The sequence below is a fragment of the Mustela nigripes genome, chromosome 5 (genome assembly GCF_022355385.1).
Source record: "Mustela nigripes isolate SB6536 chromosome 5, MUSNIG.SB6536, whole genome shotgun sequence".
Lineage (NCBI taxonomy): Eukaryota > Metazoa > Chordata > Mammalia > Carnivora > Mustelidae > Mustela > Mustela nigripes.
In genome coordinates this window covers 6,830,657-6,851,449 of record NC_081561.1, presented here as the reverse complement: position 1 = coordinate 6,851,449, position 20,793 = coordinate 6,830,657, and the positions used below count along the sequence as shown (strand labels likewise).

General features: G+C 43.6%; 1 protein-coding gene across 1 annotated transcript in view; it reads right to left on the bottom strand.

Moving 5' to 3' along the window:
• The window catches only part of LY86 (lymphocyte antigen 86), a 59,265-nt gene that overhangs the window by 12,383 nt on the left and 26,089 nt on the right, over positions 1-20,793 (bottom strand). Inside the window, exons 2-3 of the mRNA XM_059399388.1 lie at positions 13,148-13,234; positions 11,773-11,901 (exon numbers count right to left, since the gene is read on the bottom strand). Of these exons, the coding sequence (XP_059255371.1) occupies positions 11,773-11,901; positions 13,148-13,234 (216 nt within the window). The remainder of the gene's footprint in view (positions 1-11,772; positions 11,902-13,147; positions 13,235-20,793) is intronic.

Genomic DNA, 20,793 nt, shown 5'->3' with positions numbered 1-20,793 from the left:
TACGAAGAGGTCAGGCAAGATGGACTGGTTTTCCATCTGGGGGTTGTGCAGGCTGTTAGTGCCCAGCCTTCAAGATGTCTGTGACCGTATCCCCAGAGCCTGTGAGTATGTTACCTTCCATGGCAAAAGTGACTTTGTGGATATAATTATGCTAAGGATTTAGAGATGGAGAGGTGAACCTGGATTATCTTACTGAGTTCAGTAAGATTATAAAGTGGTTACAAGCCAAGGAAACTTCTAGAAACTGGAAAAGTCAAGGAAATGGATTCTCTCCTGAAGCCTCCAGAAGGAACACAGTCCTGCTTACACTTTGGTTTTGTACTTCTGACCTCCAAAACTACAAGAGAATACATTTGTGTTACAAGTTTCTAAGTCTGTGGTCATTTGTTACAACAGCAGTAGGAAACATAGTAGTCTTGGATTAAGAGAGGAGGCTCCAGATTACTGACCAGCGAAAGGGCCATGAAAGATGGCTTTTTTTAATCTGGGACCTCAACAAAGGGCGCTTCAGAACCATGACACCAGCATAACCCAAGATTTCAGCAAAAGAGAAGGCACTTGGGATTACAGTTTAGGCTGGGGACTGAAATTTTCATTATATCTCACATTCTTTCATTCAGGATAGACTGTTAAAAAAAATTAGAGCAATATAGAAACTACTAGGTCAGTGATGTCTAATGATGATCTGCAAAGATGGAAATATTCCATATCTTCATCATCAAATATGGTAGCCTCTAGCTAAATGCAGCTAGTGTGACTGATGGCCTCAATTTTTTAATTTAATTTAAATGTAAATGATTTAAATAGCCACATGTGACTAGTGGCTATCATATTGGATAGTGAGCCACATACATAATTTAAAATTTTTTGTAGTTACATTTTATAGAAAGGAAAAAGGAAGTAAAATTAATTTAAGAATATATATTTTAATCCACATCTTAAAATATTATAATTTCAATATGTAACCAATATAAAAATATTAAAGAGCTATTTGGAAGTCTTGTTTATACCTTTTTTTTTTTTTGGCACAAAATCTTCAAACTTTAGTGTGTATTCTACACTTAAAACACATTTCATTCTGGGCTGGCCACATTTCTGGTGCTTCATAGCCACTTGTGGCTAGTGGCTCCGTTACCAAATGCTGCCAATTATCTATTTTTTAAAAAGATTTATTTATTTATTTAAGAGAGAGAGTAAGCGCACATTGCGGGAGGGACGGAGGCAGAGGGAGAGACAGAATCCCAAGCAGACTCCTCATTGAGCACCGAGCCCGATGTGGGGCTCAATCCCACAACGCTTAGATCACGACCTGAGCCAAATTCAAGAGTTAGATACTTGCCTGACTGAGCCACTCAGGTACCGTACCCCCAGACAGTGCCAATTATTAAGTCATTGATGAAGAATTGGGGCCTAGAAGGTGAAATGATTTGTTTCCGAGTTTATTCCTCCTACAAGACATTTTGGTCTTGTAGGCTGATCAGTTTCCCTCCAAGAGATACATAACTTCTGGCAGTGAGAAGGGAAAGAAAATTTAAGTTTTCTTTTTCCCCTACCAACTTATTTCTGAATTTCAGTGGATAAATACTTAATGCAACTCTCAAAATATAACTTGTGAATTGGTGGGCTGATTGGATTTCCAGAAATGGAAATGAAGAAGACATTGCTGGAGAGAAAGAAGAGAAATTGAATTGATCTCCAGAAACCCGGGACAGACACAGGAAACAGCAATGCGATGGGAAATAATGGAATAGACATTGCAGAGGATGGCTTTTTTCAGATTGGGGGGTCTCTGAGGTCCATGCATATCGGGGCTCTCCGGATGTTTGTTAAAATGCAAATACCAGCAACTGTGAGATCAGAGTTTTGGAGAGGTCCAGGGAGCTGGGAGTTGGCCTTCTTAATTGGCTTCATAAATGATTATTACATGGAAGTGTAGGAGCTGTTGAGCCAGACTTTTGAAAATCTACAACAGGCTGGGAATTCATAAAGGAGCTTGTATTATCTTAGAAAATTAAAAAATGCTTTGTTCCTAGGTCATCATTAGTCGAAATATGCTGGGTTCAGCTAAACTGAAACTGTGACTGATGGCAGAGGACCGTTCCAACACATTATTGGCTCTTACAGATGGGCTCGAATTTGTTTATAGATAGAAATTTCTCAGGGCTGTAGGATTCCTTAATAGGCAATATGTTTCCCTTTTTTCTTTCTTTCTTTCTTTCTTTCTTTTTTTTTTTTTTTTTTTTGCAACAAAAAGTCCTCTTTTGCTTGGTCGTTGCTGTACCCTCTCCAGGGTGACATCGTTCTGACTTCTGTTTTTTGCAGTTTAAGAGCATGAGTTTTCTGCTAGTACATCACACACCTCTGCTTTTGTTGACTTTCTCCATCACTTTGCAAGAGTGACCACTGACCAGCAAACCCACAGCAGCTCAAAGGAAGCAGGCAAAGAATAAAACATGAAGAGAAGGAAGTCTGAAGGTGAAGATGATGCTTCAAATGTCCAGTGCCAGGAAAAATGCAAATGAACTCTCTCTCAAGACACGAAGGGCCTACGGAGACTCCCCTGTGTCAGCCACCAGAGGGTATGCAGCTTGGACTGGAGTCCTGTTCCTCTTACCTCGAAAGCTCTACTGCCCCTGAAGGCCTTGTTAAAATGCAGACTTCCACTCTGAGATGGATGACTTCAGGGGCCCAGAGCCCTTGCTTGAGAAATCCCTAATCAGCTGCTTGAAGTAGCTTCCATTTATCATGCGCGGAGTGCTTACTCTGTGCCGGACTCTGCTCTAAGGGCTTTGCATGTATTACCACGTCTTCTCCTTCTAACAGTCCCATGAGGTCACTTGTATTTTCCTTATTGTACACAGGAAAAAAGGGATGCTTTTCAGAGAGATGGAGTAGTTTGCTTGCAGTCACATAAACATGGGTGGCAGTGATGGTCTACCTCTGTGCAGCTTCAAACCCTGTGCATATCCCTAACTAAGCTAGTGGTTCTCAAGGTGGGGGCTCCTTGTTCAGGGACTTGTGGATGTACTAAATTGAAAATTGGGGGTGCAGTTGACAAGTCCTCCAGGTGATGAGATGTATGTGTGAGTTTGAGAACCACTGGGCCGGGCCAAGCCTCTTGCTCTCCAAGGCATCCCTGTAGTGGGATGAGGCAGGCCCCAGAAAAGTCTTGGAGAATAAAACCAGATTGGTAGCATGCTCCTGCAGAGATAGAATGACAGTGGTGTTCGTAATGGCAGGAGAAACTGAAATTTTCCACGTAGCTGAGAACCATCACCCCCCCGCTCATGGGTCTATTGATTCATCCAAGGAAAGTGGAACCAAGCACATGAGTCACCATCTAAGCCCTCTTGTCATCTAGGGGAAAAAGGCTGAGAAGCTGGGATCCGGAGAGATTGAGAAGGAAGTTACAGGGACAGCAGAGCAGAAAGCCCGAAGCAAAGCAGTTTGCAGAAGCAGGTGGCCTAAAATGGCCTAGAAACCAAAGGTAAGCAAACAAGTGGGACAGAGGTGACAATCCAGAGAAGCCGTATTTTAAAATCGAGGCCTCAGATAAAGCCGCTTGTTCCCCTTCTCTCAGAGCAGAAATCAATGACCATAATCCTGGGGCTTGCATTCGTTAGTGTGTGTGCAGTGAATGTGAAACAGTTGAAAAGTGGGGCTCACGGTGGGGGTGCCTGGCTGTGGGCGTGCTTTATAGAGATTGTCAGGACCGTCGGTGTAGATTAATGGTGGAGACTCTTGAAGGGAGCACTTGCCTGGAAGGTGTTTTTGTCCTGTGTTTTACTACAGCAGTGCAAGGCATAGACATTTTGCGAAAAGCATCTATGGGATTTTTCTCCAAATCTAGGCAATTTCTAAACTTCCTCCATTTCACAGACCCGTGAAAAGGAGCATAGAGAAACAGAGAGGGCTAGGGCAGTAGAAATCTAGCTGATGAGATCTGAATTGCTCATCTAGATAGAACTGTTCAGACCCAATTCTGAATCGTTACAGACATTGAAGTTGAGACGTTTCTGCAATTAATATTAATGAAGCTCAGACGATGGCCGGATGCACTCATCCAGCATAACACCAGGACAGATGACAGACACCCGAGCTAACAAAGGGGAGGGAGGACAGGTAGCCAACATGAACATCCCCTATGCTTCTGCCTTGGTCTTATTTGTATAGGTAAAATCAATGAATATTATAGCAGGATCCCTTAGCTGCTGTCAGAGATAATATCTGCCTTGTGGGAAATGTCATGTCAGACTTTATGTACAGTTCTCATGGGATCTACTCTGCTGCATATTGAAATTCATCTAATTACCATGCATTCCCCACTTTGGACAAACACTTAAAGTAGGAACATTCAGCTTTACATAAAAGATAAACCAGGGAGCAATTATTTCCTTGACTAAAGGGTTCTCCAGCTTGTAAAAGGTGTCACCGTAATATTTATTTTAATTACAAGCTTTCCAGATGCAGTTAAGATTAAATCCGCAGCTGATTTGTTGCTGTGGCCCACATATTGCCTGAAGTGTGTCAATATCCATTGTATGTAACTGCTGGCAGATTTTGCTCTTCCTGGAAGGTGGTTAGCCTATCCAGAGTGAGACAGATGCACCGTGCACTAGCAGTTCTTGTAGGGACTGTTGATTTCTCTACCTCCCTGGGATTCTGACGTGCATATGACATCAAGTCTTCCCAGTTTTTCATTGTGCCTCAGCCATGTCGGTCATGGCAGCCAAGGTCTCAGAGAGAAGCCCTTGACCTGTGGGTTTCCTACTTTAAAATCATATATACCTAGTGTACACAGGCACGCGTGCACGCGTGCGCGCGCACACACACACACACACCTATGAGATGCTCTTATTTAGCTCTTTCAAGCATTTATTTTAATTTTAGTTGGTTTTGGCAAGGGGTTGGGTTCAGCTAATATTCACCTGTTAATCCTATGAAGCAATAAGCAAATCATTTTTGAAAACCAATTATTACTTAGTGCTGTGAAACCAATGATCTTCGCCTGGGTTGTACTCAAAGAGGTTTGGGCAGAATCAAGTCCGACACCTGATGTGTCTTTGCCATCACAAGTGAAAATCCTTTTTCTTTCTTTTTATTTTAGGGTATTAATCTAGGTTTTTGCCCAAATCTCCAGGTTCATTACATTAGAGGATCTACATAGCCCTCCATGCTATATTCTGGAGAGCCAAAACCTTTGCCTCTCTGTGCCTCTGAGTCCCCCTACCCCACTTTCTATTTGGGTAGAATGTGTCCGGGAAGGATCTCTTCCTACTTCCCACATTGATCCTTCAGTTTCATGTCCAATAGTACATCCCACTACCAGTTTTACACTCTACTTTTCATTTCATCTTCATCTTCCAGAGACAGGATATTCTAGGAAAGTCACTGAACAAAGTGAACCCCAATTTGTCAAGAATGGATATCAAAGTATGTTCTTCGCTTGATAAACCAGAAGGGAATGAAAGGGACTTTAGTGAACCCAACTCATTTCCAAGGCAGAGCTATGGGGTCTTATTTGTGGTGGAGGTTAGTGCTAACAAATCCACATTTTTGGTAGAAGTTTTTACGTCAGCGATTGTGGGTTAGTCTTGTTGGGGCCACAGGGACAAACCACACTTCTGTGGATAGATGTCACATTTCCAGGATGGAAGTGGGCATTTCCACTTCTACTCATTCTGGAAAGAAGTCAAGCTGGGAGCATAAAATGAGAACGTTAGAGGCTGACCTTAGACTGAGATAAAAGAACAAAATGGAATAGGAAGACACAAGAAGAGACTTATTCATTTACTCCTCAGGAAATCCTGGGACCCGGAGCACGTGGCACAGTGTTAGTTCACCTGCCCCCACCCTGTTTGCGTGGGAGACCCTCGCCCGATATATAAGCCACTGCATGTCCCTCAAGCTGCTTCACCCCTGCCTCCAGGTCCCTCAGGTAGGGGAGGAGGCAGAGAGACATGTCACTGCCATCTTTATTGTTTTCTAATGTGCCAGGCATGTGACACTTTTTTTTTTTAGTATTCACTATTACTTGAAAAAGAATTATGGTTTCTCTTTTCTATAGATGAAGCAACTGAGAACCAGACAGATCAAACGATCCTCCAGAAAGAGGAGCCCTCTGTCCCCAGCCTGTAAATGGCAGCTATGGGAGGGATGGAGACCATCAATCCTGCTTTCTGGTGTTTTCAAACAGGTCTCTTTTCCCCCTGCCACCGGCTCATGCACCAGTCTTTATGTGAAGCCCCAGATCTGGTTTGCTGGCCCTGGCAAAGCATAGGTTAGAGCGAAGTTGTTAACATTTTCCAAAGTAACCTAATCTGAATTTATCCTGAACCTTAGGTGAGTGCTCACCCTGGTGAAAGCCAGGGAGTACTTATGCTCAGGAATTCTGGCTAAGAGCCCTGAGTCCTCATTTTCCTTATAGCAGTCGTTCTCAAGCCTTAGTATGCGACAGAACCATCTAGAGCAGGGCTGACAGGCTGTGGTCTGTGGGCCAAATACCCCTAATGCATCTTTTTCAGCAGCCATGAGTTAAGAATGGTTTTTACATTTGAAATGGTTCCAAAAAATCAAAAGGAGAATAATATTTAACAACAGAAAAATTAAGTAGAATTTACATTTCAGTGTCAACAAAGTTTTATTGGTACACATCCATGTCCATTCATTTCCATATTGTCTCTATCTACTTTTGTGCTGCAAAAACCACATGAATATGTGGCTTGCAAAGCCTAAAATATTTACTACCTTACTCTTCACAGAACAAATTTGCTGATCTGTGACCCAAGGGGCTTGTTAAAAGACAGAGTGCTAAGCCCTGACCCTAGAGTTACTAATTTAATAATTTTGGGTGATGGCCAAAAATGCACATTTCTGGTAATTCCTGAGATGATGCTGATGTTGCTGGTCTCAGAAATACACTTCGGGAACCACCACCTTACCTAACGGCTGGTTATGCCCAAAATGATTATTTGATTCTTATAATTTTGTTGTACCTTTTAAATCCTTGTTTCCAATTCTAGTGGAAAGCTGAAAAGAGTCATACTTTTCCAGCAGTATCTTCTTGATGTTCAAAGAGAATATGTAACGGAAAGGTTTAGAGCAAGTTCCTGGAGTTCAGCTTCCTGGAGAGAGAAATTCAGGTCTACCACCTTGTGGTTTTGTGACCTTGGGTAAGTTTCTTAACCCCTTTGGGACTCAGTTTCCTCATCTGCTGCACGAGGATAATAACAATAGTTTCTATCCTTCACAAGGTTGGTGCAAGCCATAAATTGGTTAATATGTAGAACTTACCTGCCAAGGTTCCTGGCACTTATTAGATGCTGTGATAATGGGAGTTGTTACTGAACTATCCCTATCTGGGGCTAAGGTAGGACACCTCAACCTTGGCAGAGCACTGGAATCACCTGGTGGGGGTCACTCCTCTCAAGATGCTGATTTAACTGGTCTGGGGTGTGGGGTGTTGGGATGTCCAAAATAGTAAAGGGAAATTATAATGGAGCATTGACAATAAAATTATAATGACGCTCGCATGTATAATTTTACATGTTTTTAGTAACTATGTTTAAGAAGGTGAAATTAATTTTAACATGTCAATAATAATCCTTTTTGTTGATAAATAATTAGTATATGATATAATATTTATAAATTTAAGTTAACATAGTACATAACAAATATTATATTTTCAGTATATAAACAATATAACAATGGTTGAGATCTTTCACATTCTTTGTTTCCATACAGAGTCTTTGAAGTCAAGTTTGGACTTTGCATTTGTAACTCCTCTCAGTTCAGACTGGCTACATTTCCATGGCTGAGAAGCCACATGTGGGTCTAACTAATGTACAGCCAAGATTGAGATCCACTGGGGTAAGGGCACAGTTGGCACATTGTGGACCCGCCCAAAGCTATGGAGCTTCTGCTGACATTACTGTTCTCTCCTTAGGAGTAGTCATCAGTTGTGGTCATTAGGACATTCGATTTAATCCCAGTTTATTCTTAAAAACTGATGCCATTTTGGAAAGCATCAAGATCAAGTAAAGCCAATGGATCTGCATAACCCAATGCCACCAGGGGCAAGAAAGGAAATAAGGGAACATTAACAATGAACAAAGTGAAACAGTGACCGGTTTTGGTTCCTTCTCAATGAACCTACAGCTGGGTAAAGGGGAAAGTGAGTAACCCAGAATGAATATTGAAAGATCCTTGGACATTGCATGCCACACGTGGACTCAGAACTTTCTAACTCCAAATATCATTGACTATTAAGTAGGTTGATTCTTTTTGAAAAGAGGATGAGGAAGAAGAGAATTCATCCTCTCTGTTCTTTCCTACAGTGCTCATTCACATTGAAAAGAATAACCTTGTAAATTTATTATGAAAGCAGAAGAGATTTCCAAAAAGATGAGAAAAAGATCAGCAGTTCTACCACTGAGGGCTGACCACCATTCGTACCTAAGTGTATGCTATTTCAGAGCTCAATGGTGCATACACTTACACATGTTTTACTAAAAACAGTATCCAACAGTGAATACTCTTTCATGCAAGCTTTTTTGTCACTTCACAAAATTTGTGAGTATATTTTCAAGTAATTTAATAGTTTCCTGCAACATCATTTAAAAACACAGCACATCGAACCTGCATTTGGCTGAACAGTGATCTGCTTGATCAATCCCCTATAACTGGACACATAGGCTATCCCCCCTCAAATGGCTAATCACACCATAAAAACTAAAATGAGCTCTTGCCTTAGAGCCAGCTGGGGAAGATGCAGAAGGGAAGGATGCATTTTATCCACATAGTTTCACTAAACCTGAACCACTTTGTAGTTTATCTGGCTTGGAGAACAGCCAGCAGGGTGTAGGGAGCTGAGGAATGCATACTAATGCCTTGGAAATGATATCAAACAAATGATATCAAACACCTTCCCGTGCCACCTGCAGTAGACACCAAGTTTTCTCACTGCTCTGCTAAGAAGGACCTGCAAACCCCAGAGGGACTCTGTTTCCTGCCTAATATGTCAACAGCAGCTTGTGCTTGGGTTTGAATTGGCTTCAGCTCTTTACTTCCCCCCTCCCTCTGGTCTTAAAATTAATCACTGCTTCCCGTAGAATCATTCCTGCAGTCGGTTTGTGGGTGGGTTAAAGCAAAGCATAATAACCCAAGAAGCCACTACATTTAAGATGTTAGTTTTTCTGGCATATATAATGTACCTAGTTATTTGTTCATGCAGCATTTGTATATCAGTTTTGTGATTGTTTTATACGGTATGAAATTTCCTGGTAATTCCCTGAGTGCCGGCTTCTCAGGCTGCCTATGCAGGTTTTAGCCCTGCAGCAATAAAGGAAAAAAAATGGCTATAGGGCTGCATTCAGATAAGGCAAGCACCAGCCTTCTGAGATGCTGAGCTGAATTGGACATCTCAGTTTGGGGGAACAATATCTCTCCTGTTTTAGTAATTCTATTAAAACTATTCATATGGGGGAAAAACAGGTTTTATTAAACATGGAGGGCCAAGATAATTCACTGTTTGCTAGGATTTGATGCACTTGTATCTTAGTGGCATGTATAAGCATCATTAGACAGTCGCTTTTAAGATGAGCTGGTATATTGCATTCAATCCATCATATAAAAATACAATAAAACAAGTATTTATTGTATCTTTATTCTGTGTCAGGCTCTCTTTGCCAAGTCTCCAGAGACAGAGGGGAGCAAGAAATATTCCTGCCTTCAAGGAGTTCACAGTTTAAGGAGGGAGAAACCCACACGATAGGATATGATTCTAGCTGAGATAAGTAGGAATGAGATGCTCCAGGAACATCCAGAGGGAGTGATTCATTTGGCTGAACGTAGCCTCTTTCTCCAGCCTCATCAAAGCTGTATTTGAGAAGACTACCCTGCCAGCAGTAAGGAGGCAGGAAAATCAGACCAGACCCCATTTCCATCTTTCAGGAGGGAGCAAGGGAGACTTGATTCTGGGACTAGAAGGAAGTACGAATGAAGGTGACACAGCATGCATTCTTTCTAACTAAACTCATAGTGCTTCCAAGCATATTTGTTTCCACACTTGGGTGCAAGGACACTTATGTGGGGGTAAAATGGGAAAGAGAAGCAAAATAAAGGCCAATAAAACTGTAGACACCGGCTATAGAAGAGGGATCAACTCACGAGGAGCTCACCATGCTGGGGAATGATACGAATGCACCCAATCAATCAAAAATATTTCTAGTAAGTTCAGAGAGGAAAACTGACTCACCAGTCTATGGTAGGTTAGCTAGGAAGAAAAAAATGTCCCTATTTGAAACAAAGTCAGATCCCAGGCCAGAAAGAGTTCTTGAATGATGACTTCAAATAAAGTCCTGGCCAAAAGGCACAATTCCTTGTTTCTTCTTTGGTTGATTCGTTCCTTAGCCACTAAGACTATGGGTCCTGGAGCCAGCTCATCTGGGTTCGAGCCATGGCTCTCTCACTAGCTCTGGGCTCGGTATTAGAGCATTATAAGTCCTAGCTCATAGGGTTGGGGTAGAAAGTAAATTTACTGACTGGTTGTGAAGCTCTTAGGACAGTGCCTGGCACAAGTGCTAACTGATGCGAGCTCTTTCTGTCTTCAGGAGTGCGCAGTGCTGGGTACCCCCCGTGGAGCAGGCACATTTGAAGTCCTGGGCTTAAAGACCAAGAAGCTCATTCTCTACCACGGATGACAAGTGGTAATAAATGATTGTGCCAATACAGTTATGCACCCCACACTTGGGGGAACAGAGAAGAGGATGAGGAGGGAAGGCTGAACGGACGCCCACCCAGCTTCAGGGGGCCTGCAACTTTCTCAAATTCCCTGTTTTCTTTTCCTGCACAAACTTCCTCTGTCCACACCTCTTTGTTATGGGACGGGAACCCCAGTTTCTAGATTCTAGATTCTTTGTTTGGAAAGCATAATTGGGTGATTATACTCAGGCTTCCTTGAATGAGGAAATAAACAGGTGGAGGTTTCTGGGGTGTGAGGTTAAGGGTGCGCTCCCCTCAAGGAAGGAAGAGGAGAGTGACTTCCGGGAGGATGGTCAGAGATCCCATCGACGTTTTAGTTAAATAAACGGAGGCCTCTCAGGGCCGTGGTGAAGATGTTGCGGGAAGACAAGACTCAGAGGGAGGTGCGGGCTGGCTGGAACTGGGTTCTTGTGCTCCTTGGGGTATGTACAGCAGGGAGGTAGGCAGTTAGTGATTTGCAATAAGGAGCAGATGGTGTCATGGTTTTACGCTGTGCACTTCGAATCTAGCTACCTAATGCCCCCGTCAGTCAAGGACTCAACTGGGCAAGAACACAATACAACAGTGACATTTAGAAAGCTTCACTTTGTTTTTCTTTTTTTCAGAGTCCATTCCCATATCACGGAGACCCTGTCACTAAAGAGATCGCTGAGGAGAAACCTGAAGATACTTTGAATCTCAGTGGATTTGGGGAAGCTCTTGGTTCTTTCTGATGCCAGCCTCTTTTCTTCTTCTTTTTCTTTTTTTTTACAAGGTGCCACAACGAACAGTAACATTTTTCTGTTTGTAAAGTGTCTCATAATAGGCATGTTTCACTTGGTTTTTATACTCAGTGTATAAGGTAGGTTGTGTGAAATGGGCTTCATGGTTATTTTTATAGGACACATGCTGATAAGCAAGGTTAAGCTGGTCCAAAGGTGAGGGTCAGAACCGGGGCTGTGGCCTCAACGGGAAGCCATGGTTCATCCCTCTCTCGACCACAGCGAGCAGTCGGCAAGGCAGACAACTTACCCCCTTTCCTTCTTCCGCAGAAAGAAAACTTGGGTAGATCCTCTTCACAGATGGGATAGGAGAAATTCAAAATGGACGATCCTTTAGTGAAGAGAGCTATGTCAAGAAACAGCTCTTTGATGTCCTCTCCTAAAGGGAAAGAGAAGATCGGCTTTACTATTAGCGTGGGTTTCGCTGCGTATCAAAGCATTCAACATTTATAGAAGCATGAACCAAAGGGCCTTTTATTTCCAGAAGCCTGCCCTGTGTGGGAACAGGTTTCTTCCTCCCTTTCCCACTTTCTTTCTTCCTTCCTGCCTGCCTGCCTGCCTTCTTTTTGGTAAAACAGCACAGAAGCACAATGACAGCAGCCCTAGGTATGGATGTGGCCCTTCAGCGAGCTTGATCTGTTCAGAGCAAGGTAGGCACTCTGCTGTGCTCCCCTGCCCTGATGCCGCACCCCCTCAAGGTGATGGCTGCAGGCCTGGCTTCTACAACTTCCCAGCTGCATAGTATCACGTGTCTCCCCTGAGAGTGGTGGGGTGGCGTCATCCCCCCCCCCCCCCAGTTTTTAGGTAGGTATTGTATCATATGACACAGGAGGCTTTAGGGCTCTGTCTTTTTCTCCATTCCTCCTTTTTATGTTCCCCCTACTCCTCTTTTCATTCCTCTTTTATTACTCAGCTGCGGCTATAGAATCCAGATATTGGGTAAGGTTCTGGAAATACAAAGATGCACAAGAGTTCTGGGTCCCCAGAGATGTTCCCTCCGTTTCCCTGGAATGATTCCACACGCTAAGTTCTGGTTTTGATAAAACTGCTTTAAAGGGAGATACTCTAGCAGCTATAGCAATAGAATGACTAACTGTAAAGGCACAGCCAAATAAACAGAAACAATCAGAGAGTACCCCAGCTCATGGATTGGGGTGGAAGGAGAGATATTACATAACTTTCCCTTTGTCAAAGGTTTAAGAACTTGCATCAGCTATTTGGGAAATGAAATAAATCAAATGACAAGCCGTACTGCTGGTGGTAAACTTGTTCATTGCCAAGATAACAAAGCAAAAGCCCTCTCTCTCCCACATAGACGTCAAGCCTACATACTGATGTTATCTCTTTTTGTTGTTGGATATACTGATTCCAGGTGCTCATTTCATCAAAACGAATGCTTCAAGTCTTTTCAATGAAAAAACACAGCATTCAGTGAGAGTTCCACTATATATGGATGTTACCCAGAGAGAGAAGTAAAAACGGAGATGGAAATAGACCCGATTCCAGCGGTGGGGGCAGTGGCTTAGCCGGCCACTTAGCTCCTGTCGTTAATGGAAGTAATCGGAATGCGTGGACCAGGAAGAGATTGTGCAACGTTTTATCTCATGTCGATACTCTTTACTTACTCAGAATCATTCCAAATCTAATGTTGAGATTTGACTTTAAATGTTTTGAACACTGGTCAACAGAAAAGCCAAAATCTTGTAATGGATCTGCCAAGAAGAACACAACAGATTAGGCCTGAGTACATTGTATGCTCTGCAAACTTCCATTACAGAGTCACACCAGCGATATCATTTTTTTTCTACATGAATCACCAAAATTGATTCAAAAACATATTGTCCCACACTTTTTTTTTCTTTGTATGAATTCATGATGCCATCAGTAATCCTCCCCAGTCTCCCCATAGTTGATGTTGGTCAATGCCATGTTCCTATGGCAGACTCTCAATCTGAGCATAGGTCTTGGTGTGGGGTGGGGGGTTACACCCTTACTTAGGTTTTTTGTCATTGCTTGACTTCTTGCAGTTCCTGAACTTTTGGCTTTGAAATTGCTCATTGATTATTTGAAACGTTTCACTAAGCATTTATTACAGAATCGAAAGAGGGAAATACATGCAGATTTTCAGTTAGGACCTGCCTTTATAATTTTTCCCCATCCTATCTCAGTCAATGTCATAATTTTTTCCCCAAACATTCCATTATATGCAAGGTCTTGTGCTAGATATGATAGAGGGAACCTAGACTGCAAAGATAATATCTTTCATACATACCTTCTGGTCATTCAGAAAGTCCCAGAGGCTCATCTAGGCCTCAGAATAAAGTCAGGAAATGTCCTACTGGCCCCTCCTTCCATACTCCACATCAGGAATCCATCCTCCATTTTTTGAGGTCAGGTTACCCTGCAAATTCCCACCAAGGCTACTTGTTCACATGCTTTCTCTAATGTGTAATGGTCCTATCTTTTTGGCTGTGGTCTAAGTGAAGTCTTGTTCATTCCCATCTTTTTTTTTTTTTTTTTAATGAGGGTTTCCCTGACCATCCCCCAAATATTTTTTTGGCTTCTCTGAATTCTTAAAATAGTTCTGCGTGAAATATTTTTTTCAAGGCGTATGAATGTGGTTTATTCTGTACTCTGCTATTGGGACTCATCCTATATCACTTAACCTAAAAACGAAACTTCTGAAAGGCAGGAGCTGGATTCTTGTTTTGGTTTGGTTTCTGGTTCCTGTTCCTTTATGTTTCTCACTGGGTCTGAGAGAGAACGGATCATAACTGAGTTGTCCTTGTCACTGAGCTACGCACTTCATAAGCATTTTCTTTTTTTTTTTTTTTAAAGATTTTATTTATTTATTTGAGAGAGAGACAGTGAGAGAGAGCATGAGTGGTGAGAAGGTCAGAGGGAGAAGCAGACTCCCCATGGAGCTGGGAGCCCGATGCGGGACTCGATCCCGGGACTCCAGGACCGTGACCTGAGCCGAAGGCAGTTGCTCAACCAACTGAGCCACCCAGGGGCCCTTATAAGCAGTTTCTGCTGAATCCTCCAGACTCCCCAGTGCATAGCGCAGAGCCCCTCAGTCAGACGCATGGACAGCACCCCCAGCGTATAGGTAACGAGTGGATAAAGGAGCCATGTGTCCCTCAGCTCAAAATCTAGCCTTCCGAGTTCCACTGTGCAAAGTCGGGGCTCTCCGCATTCACTCTTCTCCTTTGCCATCTGCCAGCAGAGGTACCAGAGGGAGACTGAGGCTGAGCCGGGGAAGCAAGCTGCTCCTTCTTCCACACTTGCTGGTCCTTGAGGGTGTCACTTGGAGATGGCCTGTCACCCTGGCAGTGGCCATTGGTTCCAGTGTCCTGCTTTCTTCTGCACCTTCCCAGAATCAGCAGAGGCTCAGCTGCATGGGCTCCTAAGCTTCTCTTATGGCAGTTTCGGCTGCAGACCCTTTCCCCCCATCCCCAGCAGTCTGTGCTCCAACTCCACAGGGACCTTCTTTGAAGCCTCCAAGTTCTGATAACTCCAACGTCTGCCCTCTGTTCTCCCAACTGTCAGCGTGGTCACTGCTTCCTCCCTGTCCAGTTACAATAACTGACATGGTCTGTATTTTCCCCATGAGACCCAGACTCCTATGACAAATGACAATCTTGAGAGATAGCTATGATTGTCCCCCTTTCACAAATGGAAAAAATAGAGACTCAGAGAGGTTTTTATTAAGTTACCCGGGTCCCAGGACTATAAGCGGGGTAGAGTCAAGATTCGAACCCAGGCTTAAAGAACAAACAAAAAATGACAGCCCTGGATGGTGTACAAGTATTCGCGAAGTGGAGCTTCCAAGCTGTATGTTAATGATTTAATTTGTAAGATGGCCTGGAATATTTTGTGCATGGGCATATGGCATGTGATAATTCTGTTTTATAACTGGTTTTAATTTCAGCTTAGCTATGAGCTCACATTTGTCAGTGATGGTGTTCCAGACAGTTTTATCATTCACATTGCTGACCTGGAAGATATGTAATTGTCTGCGGTATCTGCCATGGAAATGATCGCTAGGCTATTCTGCCTTGCAGATCTAATCTATGGTGCTGTTTCATTTGAGCAAACTGTCTTGGATCTGGCCGTTCATTCTCCTGGGGAAAGGCCATTTTCTCTTAGGTTCATTTTCCTTCTCCATCAGCCCGTTTGTGCCATCCTGGGCTTCTCTTGGCTTGGGGAAAGGGAGCAGGAATTATGGAGACAGTTGTCCCTGCTACACAGTTGGCACTCAGTATCAAAAAAGAGAGGCCAAAGGACAGATGTTCAGGAACGTGCATCCTCAGAATTGTGAATCAAATCAAACTGCTGTCTAAGGACAGATGTGAGGGTCTACATATGTATCCCTCAGCTGACGGGCAGTTACAGAATTACACGGTGTGTTTATGGACATTTTAAAAGTATAGATGGAAAGGATAAACTTAAGGGCAGGAGAAGGAAAATAATCTTAATAGGGAACAAAGTCACAGAGAAAACAGTAGGTTGTTTCTCTCTGAGGATGCATATGTATCTAAAAACATTAAGGCCGTTGCTTCAAAAATGCTTTGGGGCTTGGTAATCTTTCTTAGCAGTTATATTTATTCTATATTTGAGATCGAATTTTATATCTGAGATTGAATATGCAGTTTGCAGCTGTCTTGGGGGAAGTGACATCATTTCCTCCTGTCCCCTAGTCCCAGCCTCACAGACGCACGTCCTTCCCCCTGGTAATATGTATTTTCACTCAGAATCCGTATTGCGTTGTATTTTCCTTAGACCTTCGCCGTTCTTCTACTAGACACTGGAAGGCAGCTCCCAGCCTCAGGGCCTAGCACACTGTCTGAAGATTATGCTGGGTTCCAAGTGATTGTTTGCTGAATGAGTGATAAAGGTTATACATGTAGTAAACTTGTGCAGAACTTGAAGGCGGGTTTCCTCAACCTTGGCACTACTGACATTTTGGATCAGATAATCCTTCTTTGTGGGGTTATAGGATGTTAACAGCATCTTTGGCCTCTACCCTGAGGATACCAGCAGGCTCCCCCACCCAGCACCCCCCCCAATCCAGTTGTAACAACCAAAGGTATCTCCAGACACTGTCAAATGTCCCCTGGAGGACAAACACCTCTGGTGGAGAACCACTGCTTTCAAGAATTGCTTTCTCAGTTACCAGACAAGTGCCTCAGACTCATGTACCAAAACAAAAGATGGTGGGTTGCATTTTTTAAGTAGTCCTTCTTATGTAATATGAGAACTACCAGGTGGGGCGGAGGGCAGGAGGGGGGACTCCCTTGGACACTTGCCTCAAGTAATTTTTAATACATATAAATTGGATTATCTGAACTTGGATCTTCTGAAGGAATGAAATTGGAAAGTTAATGAGAGTTAGTGTTCCTGGGCTGTGAGGGCAGAGATAAATGTTTCCTCTAGACACTTCATTGTAGAACAGCAAATGAGCTGAGCAAAGAGGCCAAAAGCTTCGTCATGCAATATACAATCTTTCCATTTTAAGTATTTTTCCCTTAGCCTCTGTGCGATGTCCCCCCCGCCCCCGGCCTCGTGTGTTCCGTGGACATCTATGGCTTCTGACCAAGGGAGGATAGTGGTTGCAGTGAGTGAGCCCAGCATGCTCCCAAACTGTCCCCACTGTCTCTGGCCTCTGGGGCGCATGTGTGTGGAAGACAGGCTCCTCTGAACAGCTGAGAGGAAATTGGGGAAGAGCAGCCAGCTGTGTCTGCCTTACATATTAAGGGCAGTGACAGTCCAAGGCATCTGGGGGCTATTTTCGTGCTCATTCATAGGGTAGAAGAGATTCAGATAAACAGGTGGGCTAAGTGTGGGCAGGATCTTAACAAATCTCAGCTCCAGAACCATTTTTGTCCCTTATTCTCTGCTGGTGGGCTCTGCTCTCTTGGTCTGGACGGAGCTGGCCAGTTGTCCAGGAGAGGACAAACTTGCCTTGACGGTTTCTAGCCAGTTCTGGGCCTCAGCTAGAACCAGCAAATAGGACACCGAACCCAAGGGCACAGGCTCTGGATATGCAATTCCTCACTGGAGGGCAGTGGGCACATAAGGCTGATGGGTCTGGGAGGGGGCGGAGGCGGAGGGCGGTGCCCCTGCTGGGTTCCCTGCTGGTGTGTTCTTGGGCTTGGGCTGCTGAGACCTGGGGTCTATGGGCAGCACCTGGCAGGCACCCTGCAGCCTGTTTGCTGGGTGGTTGGAGAGTTATAGGAGGGACAACTCTCATGCTACTATTTTTCATAGCTCATGGGTCTGCTTAAGGGCTTTTCTTTTTTAACCTTATATTTTGAATAATTATATTCTCACGGAAAATTCAGAAAAGTACAGAGAGATTTCACCTACCCTTCACTCTGCTTTCCCTCACTGTAACATCTTACATATAATATAGTACAATGTCAAAAGCAAGACACTGATGTTGGTCCGATGAACTGAGCATATTCAGATTGTACCAGGTTTTATATACATTTGTGTGTGTGTGTGTGTGTGCACATGTGTATAGGCATGCAGGGGCATGTGCATGCCTTTACAATTTGATTGCTTACACTTTACAATCTGTTGTTGCCCTGAAGCAGAACAGATGCTCCTTAAGCCCCACCTCCACTGGCCCTCCACATCTCTGCCAAATCCATCCCTGGGCTTGTCCATGTTCTTCCTGCTGCAGGAAGGCAATGGCTCTCTCTCTTTCTCTACCTCTCTCCCTCTCTCTCCCTTGTGTGACTGTGGGTGGGTGTGGGCTGACAAGTCTGAAACCTGCAGGGCAGGCCAACATGCTAGAAACTCAGGCTGCATTTCTAACAGTCTTGGAACTGAGTTGCTTTTTCTGGAAACTCTAGTATTTTCTCTGAAGGCCTTTAGCTGATTGGAGGAGTCCCATGCACATTATGAAGGATCACCAGCTTTAATCAAAGTTTATGGACTGCGAATGTTAATCACACCCATGTAATGCCTTCACAGAAACATCTTGACCAAACAGATGGGCACCAGAGCCTAGCCAAGTTGATGCATAGAATTCATCACCACAGGGTGCATTTTGTGCTATATTGCTGGAACCCCCAGGAGCCCTTTCAACTGGGCGTTCACAAGCCTACTTGCTCTTATATGGTCCACAGTTAACTTGGGAATCAAATGTCTCTGAGTGCTTCCAAATGTTCTGGGATGGATATACGGAGGCCCCCACCAATGGCAGGCACTATGCTGAGTGCTTGGGCTATGGAGATTTGAAGAAGCCCTCTGAATTTTCAGGAGTATACAAACAGAGATGTTCTGGCCCATGGAATCACAAAGAGTGAGCCAGTAACTGTGCTTGGGTGTCATTGATGATTGTAGAGGGAAAAGGTGATATGATCTAATCTGTATTTTCCTTACGTGCAATAATTTCTCTCCCTTCTATCCAAACCCTGACCTCTATGGGAACTGTTATTGCATTCCACCAGCTCTTTCTCTTTTTTATTTCCTATGAATTTATGATCTATACTGATTATTTAGCAGGTAACATGGGCAACATTGTGTAGTTACTCAAAGCTTTATGTGATAATGCCTTGCCTCCTTAAACAGTGTCAGATCCCTGGGGCCAGGACCTTGCTATTATTATATGTTATTATATCATATTCTATTCTTTTATAGTTTGATTACAACTCCCTTCTCATCATATCTAACACACACCTCCAATGGCAGGTGCTAACTCAGTGTTTTCTGGATTAGTGGCTCTGGCTTTCTGAAAACATGTTTACCTCTATCTGCAGTGTAAAAACCAATCAGGCCAATTTCCTGTAGATGTCTTCAAAGAGGTTTAGACCTCTCATAGGAAAACTTTGATTGCCTTCTCTTTTGGTCTTCTGCACCTTCACAGTCCAGCTCAACCACCCCACCCCAGGATTCCAGTGGGGGTTCACTCCCCTGTCTTTCCCCCCGTCTCCCATGGCACCCGTGTATAGCTCCATCATTGTGACTGTGGCAATGATCACTAGTCTGTTTCCTTAGGTTACACCAGGGCATAAGCTGTGAGTGGTTAGGAACTATGCTGTGTTTATGCACCATCCGATAACCAGCATCTAGTCTAGGGGCCACGCTCCAATATATCAGATGGCTGGATACGTAGATGGAAAAGAGAGAAGGTCAGATAGCTTGACACAGAAGATCAGATGAGCTTTCACTTCCAGCTTTGGTGGGAGCTGGCAGTTATTGGAGAAGTCTGAGTTGTGAGGCCAGTGGTATCAATCTCTCTCCCTGCCAACACCAGGAAGGCTCTCTTGGAAGGGGCTAGTGCATTGACGTTGTCGTCATCATCATGGAAATTTTGCTGTGGCACTTAGGATGGATTTTCTGAGTGTGGTTGAAAATCTAGGGCCCGGTCAAATAGTGGCAGATACTCCTTAGTCATTTTTCGGAAATCTTTTCCCAAAATAACAAACAGAACTTCCTTTTCCCTTAAATTGGATGATTATCAATTCTGCAAGTTTCTATTTCATTTACCACACACACCCACTTTTACCCGGATCTGAAAGTCCCTTTTCTTGCATGGCCATCTTTTGATTGGGGTGTCTTATTTGTTTGTGTGATTCCCAGGACAGCTTTCAAGGGTCACTGAATCCCTAAAAAGAGGATGGTATGTCAGGCTCCATGAGTAAATGAGATGTCTTTGCTGGAAATTCATTACCATGGCAACATGAAATTAACTTTCTTCTTCTGTCCTTGATGGCACTGTGGTGTCTTCCTCTTGCCCCTTCCCTCAGACTCCTTCCCTGCCTTTGAAGATAAAGTGTTGACTTACAACGTGGTGAAGGTATTCTAGCTATGTTGCTCTGTTATTTCCTGATCTCCTCTAGTCTCTGCCTTTCAAATCCTGTTACTATAGGACTGCACAGGGGAGGCCTCCTGATGGGACAGGGTTTCAAGTAACAGCAGCTCCACCCTGATTCCCCTGTCTTTGGTAGCATTTCCTTGGAAAGTGACCCACATGCCGAAGTCAGATCTATCTATGACTTTATTCTCGTTTTATCTTGGGCATGCAGATGGTGGATTCAAACTGCTTCAACATGGCTCTTGATATCAAACATAACAAAAATGGAAGGAACACCGTCACCTTGGAATGCCACCTGTTTGTAATATATGAGGCCAAGAACTACAACACCCTGCAGCTGCCTGGTAACATTGATGAATGCGTTCTTGGGTTGCTTCTAACTGGGAAACACATGGACTCCATGGGAATTCATTATTGACAAAAAAAAAAAAAAAAAAAAAAAAA